General features: G+C 30.9%; 1 protein-coding gene across 1 annotated transcript in view; it reads right to left on the minus strand.

Moving 5' to 3' along the window:
• LOC106882502 (suppressor of lurcher protein 1) overlaps positions 1 to 15,344 on the minus strand; it is a 1,283,613-nt gene that overhangs the window by 520,300 nt on the left and 747,969 nt on the right. The window contains exon 9 of the mRNA XM_089350836.1: positions 13,340 to 13,553. Coding sequence (XP_089206962.1) covers positions 13,340 to 13,553 — 214 coding nt within the window. The remainder of the gene's footprint in view (positions 1 to 13,339; positions 13,554 to 15,344) is intronic.

Below are 15,344 nucleotides of genomic sequence, written 5' to 3' on the forward strand. Positions count from 1 at the left end.
AAATGTAAGAATTTAAAACACTGATGAAAAGGTTAAGTCAAACAATTTATGTTTAATAATGAATAAAAACAATTGGCATTATTGCTTATATTTATTCTCTTAGGAAGTAGAAGAAAAACTTCTGAGATACTTTTAATTAAATTCAATGTTGTATCTTATTGATCGATATGTATAAATTTTAAAGAAAATCATACATTATTGGAAAATTAGAAATCTAAAATTCCTACTATTTAGATTTTGTATTTCTAACTTAAAATGATTTTTATGAACAGGAGACAGCAATTGTTTGTGTGCAGGACTACTCATGACCAGATGATCATAAGATCAAATCTTTACAGAAAAACTGTTATATGTGATTAAGAAAGGAAAACTGAAAGAAGCCCATCGTGTATATACATATGTATATATTTATGTTTGTGTGTCTTTGTGTCTGTGCTTGTCCTTCTACAATTGCTTGACAACAGATGTTGGTGTGTTTAAATCCTTGTAACTTAGCGATTTGGCAAAAGAACTGATAAAATAAGTACTAAGCTTACAAAGAATAAGACCTGGGATCAATTTCTTCGACTAAAATCCTTTGATGTGGTGCTCTAGCATGGCCACAGTCAAATGACTGAAACAAGTAAAACAATAAAAAAATATATAGATAAGACAATAGATTACTAAATAACTAGATAAGAGTTCAGTCATTTGTATCTTCCCACTAGGAATGCATCACATTGTGTCCAAGAAACTGAAAACTTTTTAAGTGGAAGATTTGTAAGCAGCAGTTGTGCAAAACAGACAGGTGTTTTATGACATTTCTATACAGAATTCAGATTCTGCTATATAAATAGCTCAGAGTGATGAGTTTTCTCAAACTGACTTTCAAAGTACATATGCAACATGAAGATTTTGTCAGTGACTAAATAAGTAATGAAACTCAACTTACTATGGTATTGTGTTTGCTACAGTCTACCTGACAGTCATCACCTACAATGCTTATTTGACAGTTTAGTAAGTTAGCAAGAGGAAAGACATAAATTCTTAAAATAGCAAATATGCTAATGTTGAAATTCCCACCACACAGTTACAAAATAATATATAAATCATTTCCTTCTATAACATACTATTCAGGAAGAAATAGATGTAATAGCATATAAATCTAAATTTTTAAAAATTTGGCTGTGTGGTAAGTAGCTTGTTTACCAACCACATGGTTTCAGGTTCATTCAGTTCCACTCTGTGGCACCTTAGGAAAGTGTCTTCTATAACCTTGGTCCAACCAAAGCCTTGTGAGTGGATTTGGTAGACGGAAACTGAAAGAAGCCCATCGTATATATGTTTGTGTGTGTGTATGTATGTGTGTATATGTGTCTGTGTCTGTGTTTGTCCCCTCAACATCACTTGACAATCGATATTGGAGTGTTTACATCCCTGTAACTTAGTGGTTCGACAAAAGAGACTGATAGAATAAGTACTAAGCTTATAAAGAATAAGTCCTGGGGTTGATTTGCTCGACTAAAGGCGGTGCTCCAGCATGGCCACAGTCAAATGACTGAAACAAGTAATAGAGTAAAAGAGAAAATCTCTCATGAAAAGAACAAATAAAGTGGAGAAAAAAAAGGAAGAAAATATTAAATTATCTCCCTATATTTTAGTAGTTAGATTTTTTTAATAGGAAAAGATAAAATCAAATAACAGCTGCAATATCTTCTAGATGAGAAAAGAGCCCATGAAATAAAATGAATGACTATATTATCTGCTTTTTAATTGTCTGAACTCTGGACTCTGTGTGTGTGTGTGTGTGTGTCTGTGTGTGTGTGTGTGCGTGTCTGTGCGTGTGCGTGCACGTGTGTGTGTGTTTGTGTGTTTATGTACGTGTATGTGTGTGTCTACATCCATGTGGGCAGTTTTTACAAATATTGAAATGATAAAGAAACACTACAGAAATACATTTGCTTTCTATTTCTATTTATCTTCCATTTATTCTTTTAAACATGGTTTCATAGTTATGTAACTACAGTGAGAATAGTTTTGGAAAATTTATTTTTCGTCCCAAATTTATTTTCAAATAAATTTATAAATAGTCATTTAATTTTCATTCAGTTATTCATATCAGCAAAAGTTTTACAATGTCACTGTGTGAGTTCTCTTTGTTAATATTTTCACTATGTATATACATGTATGTATATACATGGATGGATGTGTGTGCATTTATATGTTCGTGTGTCTCAGTGCACTATGTATGTACTCTTTACATACATATATTAGTTGTTTGCTATGAAGATGTACTTATCAGAAAAGAGAGCTGTCATTTGGAAGTTCATGATTGTATATTCAATGCACACCAGGAAACTTCCTTCCACTAAAAAACGTAGATGACATATTGATTGCCCATCTATGAACACTGATGAAGCAGCTAAACTTTGAATTTGTTCAGTAATTTGCAATGGAATGTTGGAATCTAAAGGTGTATAATAAGCCCCATAGATTCCTTTGAATTTAATCTTAAAAATATATGAATGTAAAAAATATGTGTATTTGTTGTTTACTCAAAATATTATACCCTCATTATTATATTATATAATATATATTATATTATTGTATATATTATTATATTATATATTCCCATTCATAAAATTATTTCTTTGTTTCAAGTTTCAGATCTTCTTTGACTTTACTGAACCTGCTTTTTACTCTTTTGGATTCAAGAAAATAAATAAAAAATTAGTACTAATAATATTTTACTATATATTCAATTAACTTTCTCCTACCAAAATGATAATTTTTGTCTTTATCTAAGCAAAATATACCATTAGTATATACTTCAGATATTATTGTGAGTAGTTGCTCTTGATATATTACGTTACTCAAAGTAGATGAGTTAGTTGGTGAGTATGTTTTACTTTCAGTTAATACCTGAAGTCATTAGCTGTTGATTTATGAGATATTATCATTTTATTCTTTATGCTTTAAACAGTATCATTAAAATTTAGTGCTAATATTTTTGCAAATGGACAAGGCTTAATTTTCTATTACTATGGAGACTTGATAATATTCTCTCTCTCTCTCTCTCTCTCTCTCTCTCTCTCTCTCTCTCTCTCTCTCTCTCTCTCTCTCTATTTTGAAATAGTTTCATTGTAATCACCTCATTATCATCATCAATGACAATATTCACTTTGCTATACTCAATTACTTAATTGTTGTACACTGATAAGTATTATGGATGAGGCTGGAATAAAAGTTTCAAGTCTGGAAACTGCACGATACCATTACTAATTTTAAGTAATGAAAGAACACTGGCAGCAAATGTAACTCTAAGGCTTTAACAATTTGTTTTGGACTCTGACAATCTTTCTAGAATTCATGTACAATATAATAGTATGTAGTTGAAAACTTCCATACAAACGGGCTACATATAGTACTATAATCTAAGATGAATATATAAGTGCATATATATATATGTATACACACACACACAAATGCAGGTGTGTTGCATGGCTAAGAAGCTAGCTTTCCAACTATGTGATACCATATGTCACCTGCATTGGGTGTGTCTTCGACTATGTCCAACACTATATCCAGCACTAACCAAAGCCTTGTGATTTGGGCAGTGCTGGATTTGGTAGATTTGGGCAGTGATGGATTTAGTAGATGGAACCTGTAAAAATCTCTCCATCATTCATGTGTGTGAGTGTGTGTGTGTGTATCCTTATATCTAAATTACTATCATGCAAACGATGTTGTTCATTTCCAGCCTTCCATGGAAATATGTCTGGGCATGGAAAGTATTACTTTACTTGGAAACAGGCAAGAGTTGGTTATGAGAAGGGCATCTGGCCATAAAAAACTATCTCAGTAAATTTCATCTAACTCATGCAAACATGGAAAAGTGGACATTAGATAAAGACCACACACACACACAAACACAAATATTTATGTTTAAAATGCCATCAAGATATATGTAAACAAGTTTATTGATGATGTACCAAGAAGTGATTTCAACTTAAATACATTTATTTAAAAAACAACCTTGAAAATGGCAAAAAAACTGCTTTAAGGTCTTGAACCAGGCATCTTCAGTAACGTACATGGAAAAGCTATCAATTTTTCTAAAGCAAACTTTCACCTTTCTACCATCATATTCACTGTTTTAATCTTACCATTGAGAGAGTTTGTTTACATTTAGAATGTAAGTGGGGATGCATCAAGAAATATGTAAATAAGTCTTTATTAACCATGTGCCTCAAAGTGAATTCAGAAATAAATAACAGATCATAATTCATTGGATAGAAAAAAAAAACAGACAGAAAGCTACCTGTAATACTTGAACTACGCAACTTCTGCAACCCATACATATCTATTTCTAACTGCACAAAAGAAGCCTCCTGTCTGGGCTACAGAACATGCCTAGTTCAAGTCACCAATAGCTTTCCACTTCTGTCTATTGTGAGGCTTAGGTAAATACACAGACACACACACATACACACACACATACACACAGATATATAAGTATACACAAAAACACACACACATACCCCACAAACACACGTACACATGCATACTATATGCATAACTTGATAAATCTTTAGAATGTGTGTAAGAATTTGCAGCAGCTCTGGTTAAGTATATCAATATGTATTCAATTTATATTTACCTCTACCCTTTCATCACAAACAACTATTTCACATCAACTCACAACAAAATTCATTCCTATCTGACAAAATGAAAGAAATATGTCAGGAGATCCCCTCTTTTCAAACCACAATAGAAGCATATGGCTGCACCAATCATTTTGTTCAGAACAATTTTACTTATAACTCTTAAGTTTTACCCTATGACAGTAGATTGTTTAGTATTTCAATAAAATGAATGCATAGTATATAACATAATTTCTTAGTTTCTTCATATATGCTTTTATAATATATCCACCTATGTTTATATATATATATATATATATATATATATATATATATATATGGGCACACACGTGTGTGGTTTCATAAACAACTTCTCTAAATGTCAAACAAATTCGGCCCTGAGTAAGTCAATATTCAATCTTCACATAATACAACCTTCATCTGTGACAGATTTATTATAACAAGGTAGCAAATTGATAGAACAATATAGGAAAAAAAATCATACTTTCAACAACAACAAAAATAGATTTCTATAAATGAGGGAAAAATCCTATAATCTGTAAAAATCATCTGTGTAAACTAAATTAGTACAATCAGTAATTGTGTCTTTAACCCTTTAACTGCAAAATTAAATTTCATGGTTATTCCAGTAAAGCTGTTCAGTATTTAACAAAAAATAGAATTGGTATTTGCTGCAAGTCACATTGCTTTAATAAACCTGACATACCTCAAGCAAAAAAAAAATGTAGTTTCAAACATGACATTCTCTACAAAAGATAGATTCCTGCAGGTAAGGGCAATGAAATTTTGAGTGGATATATCTAATTTCAACAGTAAAAGGTTTAAAAACTACAAATTTCATCAAATATTCAACAGCAACACAAAAAAGTGAGAGTCTTCTAAATCCTAAACTGTTCCATGATGTTAGAAAAAGAAAACCATAATGCTAACCACACTAGTCATGGGACCAATGTTCACAGCACTAGCCTTCGTTTTTTTTTTTTGTCTTGTTTTTCTACTGATGAAAACTCTATGTTTTTGAGCAGCAAAAGCTGTTAAACACACACTATCAAACAAACACGCACACACTATCAAACAAACACACACACACACACACACACGCTGCTATTTGTGATGTGTGCATAACTTCTTCCCACCTTCAGTTTCTCACTAGTGTCATCTTTTCTTGTTCAATAATGATAAACAGCACTAAAACAAAATTGGTTCTTTGACGTAAAACAGTTTGCTTTGTGAAGAGAATACTTTGACTAACTGCTGATAAACATGGAAACTAAAATATTTCCACTTGTGTAAACTGTTAAGTGCTTTAGCCTTCATGGTGTAAAAACTTTATTTAGCATGTTTACTTTATTGTGTGCTTTTGTTCTCAGATTATTTATTGTTTCCACTATGTCAATATACATAACAGCACTGAAATAATACTGACTCACCACCTACAAACAGATGTCAAACATATGAAACTATACTTGCAGAAGATCACATGTAATAAATGTATGACAACTCATCACACACAGAAAAAAAAAAAGGGTTCTGAAGCTATCCACAACTGAACACTGAAACTTATGTCTTTTAGGAGTTTGCAGTCACCATTGACTATGACAAGTGATGCAACCAAAGCTGATCTAGCAAATAAAACAATAGTAATAGAAAAGAGGAAAGAATTAAAATTATCTCATAAACTTTTGGGATTTCTTACATACAGCAGAGGTTACTTTAACATTTTATCACTCATTGCCATGAAATGTTCAGCATTTTTAGGGTTTAATATATTATAAACAAGTAGGAAAATGACAATATGACTTCTGATTGTTTAGAACGGTTCTTGTTGATAAAACTTAAACTAAGCACTTACACTTTCAACGTGTCATGCGGAAAGGATCTATGGAGCATGTGTAATGTGTATATAGATTTATATGAGCTGTCACCATCCAGGCAAACATTTTATACAAGAAAGACAAAGAATCAAACTAAACTCTGTATTTACATTATATTGTGTACAGACATATGTATGTAGATTCTTTTGTCAAGAGAATATGGTATACATAAATAATTTAAACCTGAGATATTTAATGAAGTAAACATGCTAAATATGGTTTTTACACTATGAAGACAGACAGAACAATTTACATAAGCAAAGATATTTGAGTTTCCATGTTCATCAGGAGTTAGTCAAAATGTTCTCTATACATAATAAATAATTTCAGTGATGTTTAACATCACTGAACAGGCAAACAAAATTAGATTGTTGACAAACTGAGGGTGCAGAAAAGGTTATACAAACACAAACACACATGTGTGTGGATGCATATTTGTGTTCATACAAGTGTAATACTGGAGTTTTTAATAAATACTTCTAATTCTCACAACCTATGCTGCTCCAGAAAAAGCTAATACGCAACTAGATATAGGCACAAGTATTGCGCTGAAGTTAAATTTGCATCACAACATGGTTTGGAATTCCACTGTGGAACACCTTAGGCAAGTGACTACTGCTACAGCCTTAGGCTTACCACTGCTTTGTGAGTGAATTTGACAGATGAAAACTGTGTGACTGTACGGTTAAGAATATGAGCAGGTAAAGTTATATGGTTAAGAAGTTTGCTTCATAACCATATGGTTTCAAGTTCAATCAAACAACATGGCACCTTCGGCAAGTGTCTGCACTATAGTCTCAGCTTCAACAATGCCTTGAGAGTGAAATTTGGTAAACAGAAATTGTACAGAAATATTTCATGTGCACAAGAAACGCACTCAGCACACATATACGCGCACAAGTAAGGTTCAGTGTGGAGACAAGTGTCTGGCAGAAGAATACTGCCTCAAGAAATCATATCTATCTTCTGTCAGCATGAAAAATCAGATGTAAAAATGATGACAGTATATATTCAATTAAGCTTACACATCTCAAATATATATACATATTTACATGTGTGTGGTAATGGTAGCAGTTGATAAGTATGCACATGTGTGTAACATTTCTTTACACACTCTAAATTCTCTCCAAATAAGGAAAGAGGGCATGAAGGAAAAAGATGGATTCAGGACAAAGATTATTCAAAAAATCAAGAGGAAATGGAGATGAAGAAAGTCTTAGATATAAAGTATATATATGACATATTTTTAGTATTAACTGATATAGTAAATAATTTCAAGAGTGCCATAATTATGAAATATGAAGAAGAGGGCTATTTTGATTAAGTTAGTCTCTATTGCACTAAGGTCTTAATAGTTAATTTAACACAAACGATAAAACTTTCCCTGATTCTTATTTAAGAGGAATAGTCTTCTTTTAGTAATTTGTGCCAATACAAATGGAAACTTAGTAAAGTGTACTTCAGTTAATGAGTTATCAAAATGACTACAGATTAGTATTCTCATCAATAGTCTTTTCTTATCTGTAGCACATCTGATTTCAATCACTGCCTGGAAGCCTGCAGCCAACTGAGATTCAATCTTCAGTTTTATTGCTAACATTTATTTATAGCCAGAATTTATTTACATGCACACCATTGTTCCATTCTAATGGGTCTCTAAAAAAGGAGAAAATATGCTTATTTCTTTAATAGCACTATCTGACAGTGTTGAGAATAATTATTGTAGACAATGTACATGGTAACAAGTGAAATAGTAATTTCTCAATCGCTGTTCTCAATGTATAATCAATGAGGTTTGCCAAGGTTTATATTTCAATAGCCAAGGAAATAGACTACTGAAACAAGAAATATGAGTTCAAACTTTGCTGGAGGTATTGAACTTTAATACAGATATCACTCTGTTTCAGTTATTATTGATGGATATATGTATGTGTGTGTGTGCATGTATATATAAAGTCTGAGTACTATAATAACAACCTTTTACTGTTTGTTCTAAATTATAACACACATACACATATATGTATATATATGCATGTATATATGTATATACACATACACACATATTGAGGGAAATGATGGAAATGAACAAATGGAAAAGTACTCAATACCAAGAGTAGAGTTTCAATTATTAATTATATAAGTCCAATCAAAATATGCTGCTTCTTAAGATTAACATTTAAAACAAATATACAGAATTCATTCATTTTTGCAAGATTTTTCTGCGAGCAGCAAACCTTAGTTATCAGCAAATTCTGATTGACCTAACTCTCACATACACACACACTTACATACATCTATAATATATATAATGTATGTATGTATTTGTTTTCTTTTTTTGTTTGCTTTTCTATGAAAGTATGGCTTACATGAATATATTTTTAAGGCATTGTTTTACTACCAGATGCCCTTCTTGTCACTAAGCTTTATGTGTTTGTCAAATAAGGAATTTCTTATTCTACACATCTTAGAAGGGGTAAAGCCAGCAGATAATTTGTTAACAGAGGAAATGACATGTTACTGCTTGTGTCACAGTAATTTTCAGACAGCTTAATTGTAAATACACAGCCATGAACACTTATGTATGTGTATGTATACATACTTAGATAAGTTTCAGCCAGAATTGGCCCAGGCCATGATTGTCTAAACAGTACCATCTGGAAAAGATATGAAATGATGTTTCATATTACACTCATTCTTTTGGGACTATAACCCATTTGTGTAAAGAGGTATTGTTTACAGAGATATATCCAGATGTAGGTAGTTTATCTGGAATTGGCTGGAGATATTCTTTCTGAAACCATTTTAAGGGTATTAAATTTTTTCTACCATTATGTCTTGGTATGATGTAAAAGAGAGCAGAGCAAATTGAGGTGAAACAGTTCTGTTTTAGTGTTGTGATGCAAGCATGATTTTAGTAGAGGATGTATGGCATAGGACCAAATTTTGGGTGAATTCTAACGTTGATATACAAATGATATAGTGCTAATAGTGGCATTAGAGCAAATAAAGTTTGAGCATCTTGAGCCAATCCCAATAACCAAGACTTGTCATCCAATCCTTTCCTTTTTGTGTGTGTATGATTGATATCTGACATGCTTCTATTTTCATATTTTGTTTTGTGTAGAGGGACCACAACAGACAACAGTTTTCAAGGTGAGGACAGGTGTGTGTATCATCATCATCATCGTTTAAAGTTTGCTTTCCATGCTGGTATGGGTTGGATGGTTTGACTGAGGGCTGGCAAGCCAGGAGGCTGCACCAGGACCCAACCTGTTCTGGTAAGGTTTCTACAGCTGGATGTCCTTCTTAACGCCAAACACTCCAAGACTGTATTGGGTGCTTTTTTATGTACCATGGGTACCAGGGCCAGTCAGGTGGCAATGGCATCAACCATGCTCGAATGGTGCTTTTTACATGCCACTGGCACGTGTGTGTGTGTGTGTGTGTGTGTGTGTGTGTGTGTGTGTGTGTGTGTATACATACATACATATATATATATATATATATATATATATATATATATATATATATATACACACACCTTTTCCAACTTTTCCAACTTTTCCAGTAGCTGATTTGTTAGTAATTAATTCAAGAATTGATTACTGAAACATTAAACCAATGCAAGAAAATAAAAATAGAATGGTTAAAAGATATACAGTAGCAACTATTGGCAGATAATTCAGATGCTTATTAACTGTGAAGCCCGTAATTCGTCATAGTCTTCACAATTTCCCATATCAATGATCAATGAGAAAATAAGTTTCATATTATATAACTCTGCCTTACAATACGATTTTAGGAATATAATGTTTCTGTAACACAGAGTATTATTTTTACCAGCAAATTGATGCATCATTTGAAAACCATTGTATCAGGAAAAAAATAAATCATTCTTTTAAATTCCATTGTTGAATTTTGGTTACGTTAGTTTGCATAATTTTCTATTCAAACTGTTTTAATGTAGACGTTTTATGGCTGGTTATCCTTTCTAACACTTAAAATCCTTCATGAAATAGAACTTCAACCCACTTTCCAGTTAGATATACTCACAAAAGTAATGTGCTTTCAATGGGTTTTATATGAAGTACTAATCCACTCTTGCATCTTATAAAATAATATTTTGAGAAGATGAATATATTTTTAAAAGGTTTTTTATATGAAATCCTAATGCACTCCTATATATTACAAAATACTGTTTTGAGAATGATAAATAACATCCCTCGAGGGGTATCTCATATACAGTAAATGTTGCTGCTGCAGGTCAGCCTAGGTCAGCACAGATTCAGCAGACCTTGTTATCAAAGCATTCAAGCCAAGAACATCATGTTCTTTTAGGAATATCTTAAACTACATTATGCAATATAAACTTCCTTATGCAGTGAACATAAATATGTATTTTGAAGATAAATATGAAATAAAAAGCCAAAGGGATCATATATGTAATAAAAAAAAATAATTGTTGAAAGAATTCTCAACAGGATTTCTATATTATTTTGCAATAGAAAGAAATGGAAAACTATAACGCTGTAATAATAGTTGCTATTGAGAGCAATTTTATTATACATTTATTACTTATAGTTCAGTGAATTTAATAAGCATTTATAAACTTAAACAATTCTGTAACTACACTATGCTTAATCGCAAATTCTATTTCAAGTTATCTTGTTTTACCTCCACAGCTAGATAAAACCTCAGCATGCTGTTACCAGTGTATTTATGCTGGTAGTGAGCCTACCTGTTTATATTGATCAATTGTTTGTTGGAAGGGGTGCTTGTGTGGTTAAGTGATTAACCTTGGCTATCAGCACCTAAACAGGATTTGACCGCAGAATACAAAGACCCAAAACAGACAGCACTATTTTGTACAATGGCCTAAAAATTCTGTCTAACCTCAAACTTTGGCTAGTATTTCATTTTCTTCCCACCAAAAGAATGAAAGACAAAGTTAACATCAACAGGATTTGAATTCAGAGAGCAGAAATCCCAAACAAATATTTCAAGGAATTTTACCTGGTGCTCTGATAACTCTGCCAACTGATCAACTTATAAATCACATATACTATGTTACATTTAGTGGACAACATCTGAATTTTCACAAAAGCTTTCACTGCCACCCCTCTTTGATTATTTTATTTTGAAGGAAGATATTCATTGTTCCCCCCAACACACATTCTGCTTTATTCTGTTCTGAAGGCAGGAAGATATTTATCAAATAAATTCCTATGATACATGTTAGACCAATAAGTATCTATTTGTCAGGCAAAAATGATCATACACAAAAAAAAAAAGTAATTTCAATTGTATAGCAGTCAAAGGATGCTTTAACAATGTCATGTGATGCTATAAGCAATAGTTGTATTTCAAATTGTTACCATGAAACTTACTATCTTCAAAGACCTTGGTGAAGTTCAGCTATATCAAGTTTGAGACATCGGTTAAAACAGTAAAGATATAATAAACACAAGTAACACAATATAACAAACACAAGTACAAACAATACAACAAACACAAGTACAATGCCATAACAAATACAAGTACACAACACCATAACAAGAACAACAAGATATAACACCAATAATCAGTTTTATCTCTTTTCCTTCATTATTTATTGTTCAAACACAAACACAGAAGAGAAGTTACTTTCTTCATTAAAATTTCTATATGTTAATCTATACATTGACATTTCATTTTTTTTCTTTTTCATTAATAGCATTTTTCAAATGATGATTCTTTATTCAATGATTAGGTTATCAAGGAAAAAAGAATCTTTGTCCAAAATGTAAAAAAAAATGTAAACAATTGAAAAAATATCGATGACTTTGTTGTTGAAAACGATCAATGATTTTCTTTTTTTTGTTTTTTTTTGTTCATTCATGATTAAATTTTTCTTTTTATAATATTTAATTTCTTTGAATTTCCTTTATCAAAAAAAGTTTAAAATATTAACATAAAAGAAAAGAATATTTCATCTAAAACTGACCACTCAGTTGTAATATGTGAAAATTAAATTCATTCTAACATTGTTAAAGCTCAAGGAAAATGATGTTGAAACATGAAAAAAAAAAAAAAAAAGAGCTAAACCTACTTTTTTTAAAAGTTAAAACTCAATATGTGTGAGTCTGTGTGCGTGTGCATAAGTAATTGCTTTTGTAACTGTGAGATCAGGCAAGTTTCATCTAAGGCAAGAATTTTTAATATCAGATATATTATTATTGTTACATTTTGCTCTATTTTATCTATCCTTTTTATATATTCATTCAAAATATCACGATGCATCTTTCCTTTAGATATTTAGTCCTGATGCAATGGTAACATTCAATATTTTCTTATTAACATTACATATGCATATATACAGAATATTGGTTATGCACGTTAATAACAAAATGAAGTATCTGTACCCACACGTACATATATATATATATATATATATATATATATACACACATTTGTATGTGTGTATATATATACACATATACACACACACACATATATATATATACATACATACATGTATATATATATATATATATATATATATATGTGTGTGTGTGTGTGTGTGTGTGTGTGTGAGGCTATCTCTAATACAATAAAATACTGTGAATCAAGATATACTGAGTAGAAGTTCTGAGGGAAACTGAAGCCTTAGCACAACACTTTGTAATGACAAGCTTTTAAATGTGCTTCTATCAGCTTTATTTGATACCAACTATGAAAGAATTGAGTGGGTCAATGTTGTAGATAAAATACGAAAAAGAGAGAAATATTGCAAAATATAAAGGAATTTCTAAAATGTCAAAATATCAAAAGAAAAGCGCTTACCTTTTATCAACATGGTGAAGCTGAATGTTTTCAAATTCTACCTTAACTTTCTCTCCTGGTAATCCTTCAAAAATAAACTGACAACTGGCTCCTGGTGGATAATTCTGGGGGTATCTAGGAGAGAATAACCCCCCAGTTTTCGTAGAATTTGTACTGATATAAGAGTATGTACAAGGAGTGCCTGGATCCCGGACACCATTCGTTACAAATTTGCCTGAAAGTGAACAAATTTAATTATATAAACTTAATGTAAATTACACTTGATATTACAGTCAAACATCTATTATTATCATTTATATAAAGTGAGATTAATACAAATGGGCCTTATGTCAAATACTGTACTGATTTTTCTCCTGGCTTTATCTGTGAAACCAGATACAAATCATAATTATCTCATTAAGGCACAGATAGTTTCTCTTACCCAGCAATTTGACCTTGTCAGCTTCATATATGAGGACATTTGAAAATTAAAGCATTTTAAAGGGTTATGCAATGAAAAGAACTGTTACATTCATCTCAGTTGAAATTTCATGTAAACAATTAGCTATAATGAAAGTAAATAAAAGACTATAAAATATATTTATAGGTTTCAGCCAACACAGTATGTATGTAGACAGATAGAGATACACTTTGTCTTTAAAATATCATCATGAACAGTTTCAAGTAACTTACAGTGACTGATTTGCATGAATTCCTTGGCAGTTACTTTGGTTAATAACTTACAAGTGCACTCACTGTGTTTTATATCACTGCATTACTGCACTAGCCAACATTGTATATATAGATAGAAATGTGAGCACAACTTGTCTCTCTTTATGTGTGCATTTGCATGCACATATGTGTGTGTATATATATATATATATATATATATATATATATATATATATATATATATATATATATATATATATATGTATATATATATGTATATATTTATACAATAGTGAGTTAAGAAAGAGTTAAAGTTATAGTCAGCTGCTGTTAAAATTCCAATTCAGGACTGAAACTATCCTGAACACAAGTTATGTCTACTTTTATCTACAGGTGCCATGTTAGTTAAAACCTATACGTGTATTCTGCAGAATAGCATAGCAGTGAAACAAAGACTGTGAATGCAGTAGTTATTTATAATCAAACTAGCTCTCAAGATATGATGCATATCCAAATTGGTCTCTTCAATTTACAGAAACTCTCTTACTCTCTCCACTGCATATAATGCTTTAATGTGACTTTATAAGCAGTTAAAGATGGTACTTGGTCACTGATGAAATCCAATCAGAAAAAAGAAACTAATCTGCCTAATGTTCTTTTTTCTGACCATGCTGTGTTTACAACTCCCATACACATAGTATTGGTTAAAACAATTACGTATATTTTCAAGTATGATATAATCTTACATATTTCTCAATGGAAGACTGTTTTTTTTTTTTGTTTCTTTTTGAAAGATGTAAAATGCTTTGACCTTCATAAGTGGAAAAAGAAACACTGCAGTAAAATCTTCAGTTCAAACATTATTAGAACAAAATATCTTGTAATTCATTAACAAATGACATTATAAAGAATGTGTGTGTGTGCATGTGCACACACACACTCACTCACAGATGTATACATATATATATATATATATATATATATATATATATATATATATATATATATATATATATATATATATATATATATATATATATATATACATATTAACATGCATATACAGTGATACACACTGAAACCTATAAATATATTTTATAGTAAGTCTTTTATTTACTTTCATTATAGCTAATTGTTTGCATGAAATTTCAACTGAGAGGTTTTTTTTCACGCTGACTACTTGATAAATTCGTATAAAGATTTTATCCTTACATTATATATATATATATATATATATATATATATATATATATATATATATATATATATACAAATGTAAGGATAAACAAGTTAGGCAAGTTGATATACAAAAAATATTAAATAATATTCTTAATATTTTTTTGCATATCGACTT

Source organism: Octopus bimaculoides, chromosome 4 (assembly GCF_046866305.1).
Source record: "Octopus bimaculoides isolate indiv1 chromosome 4, ASM4686630v1, whole genome shotgun sequence".
NCBI classification, from domain to species: Eukaryota; Metazoa; Mollusca; class Cephalopoda; order Octopoda; family Octopodidae; genus Octopus; species Octopus bimaculoides.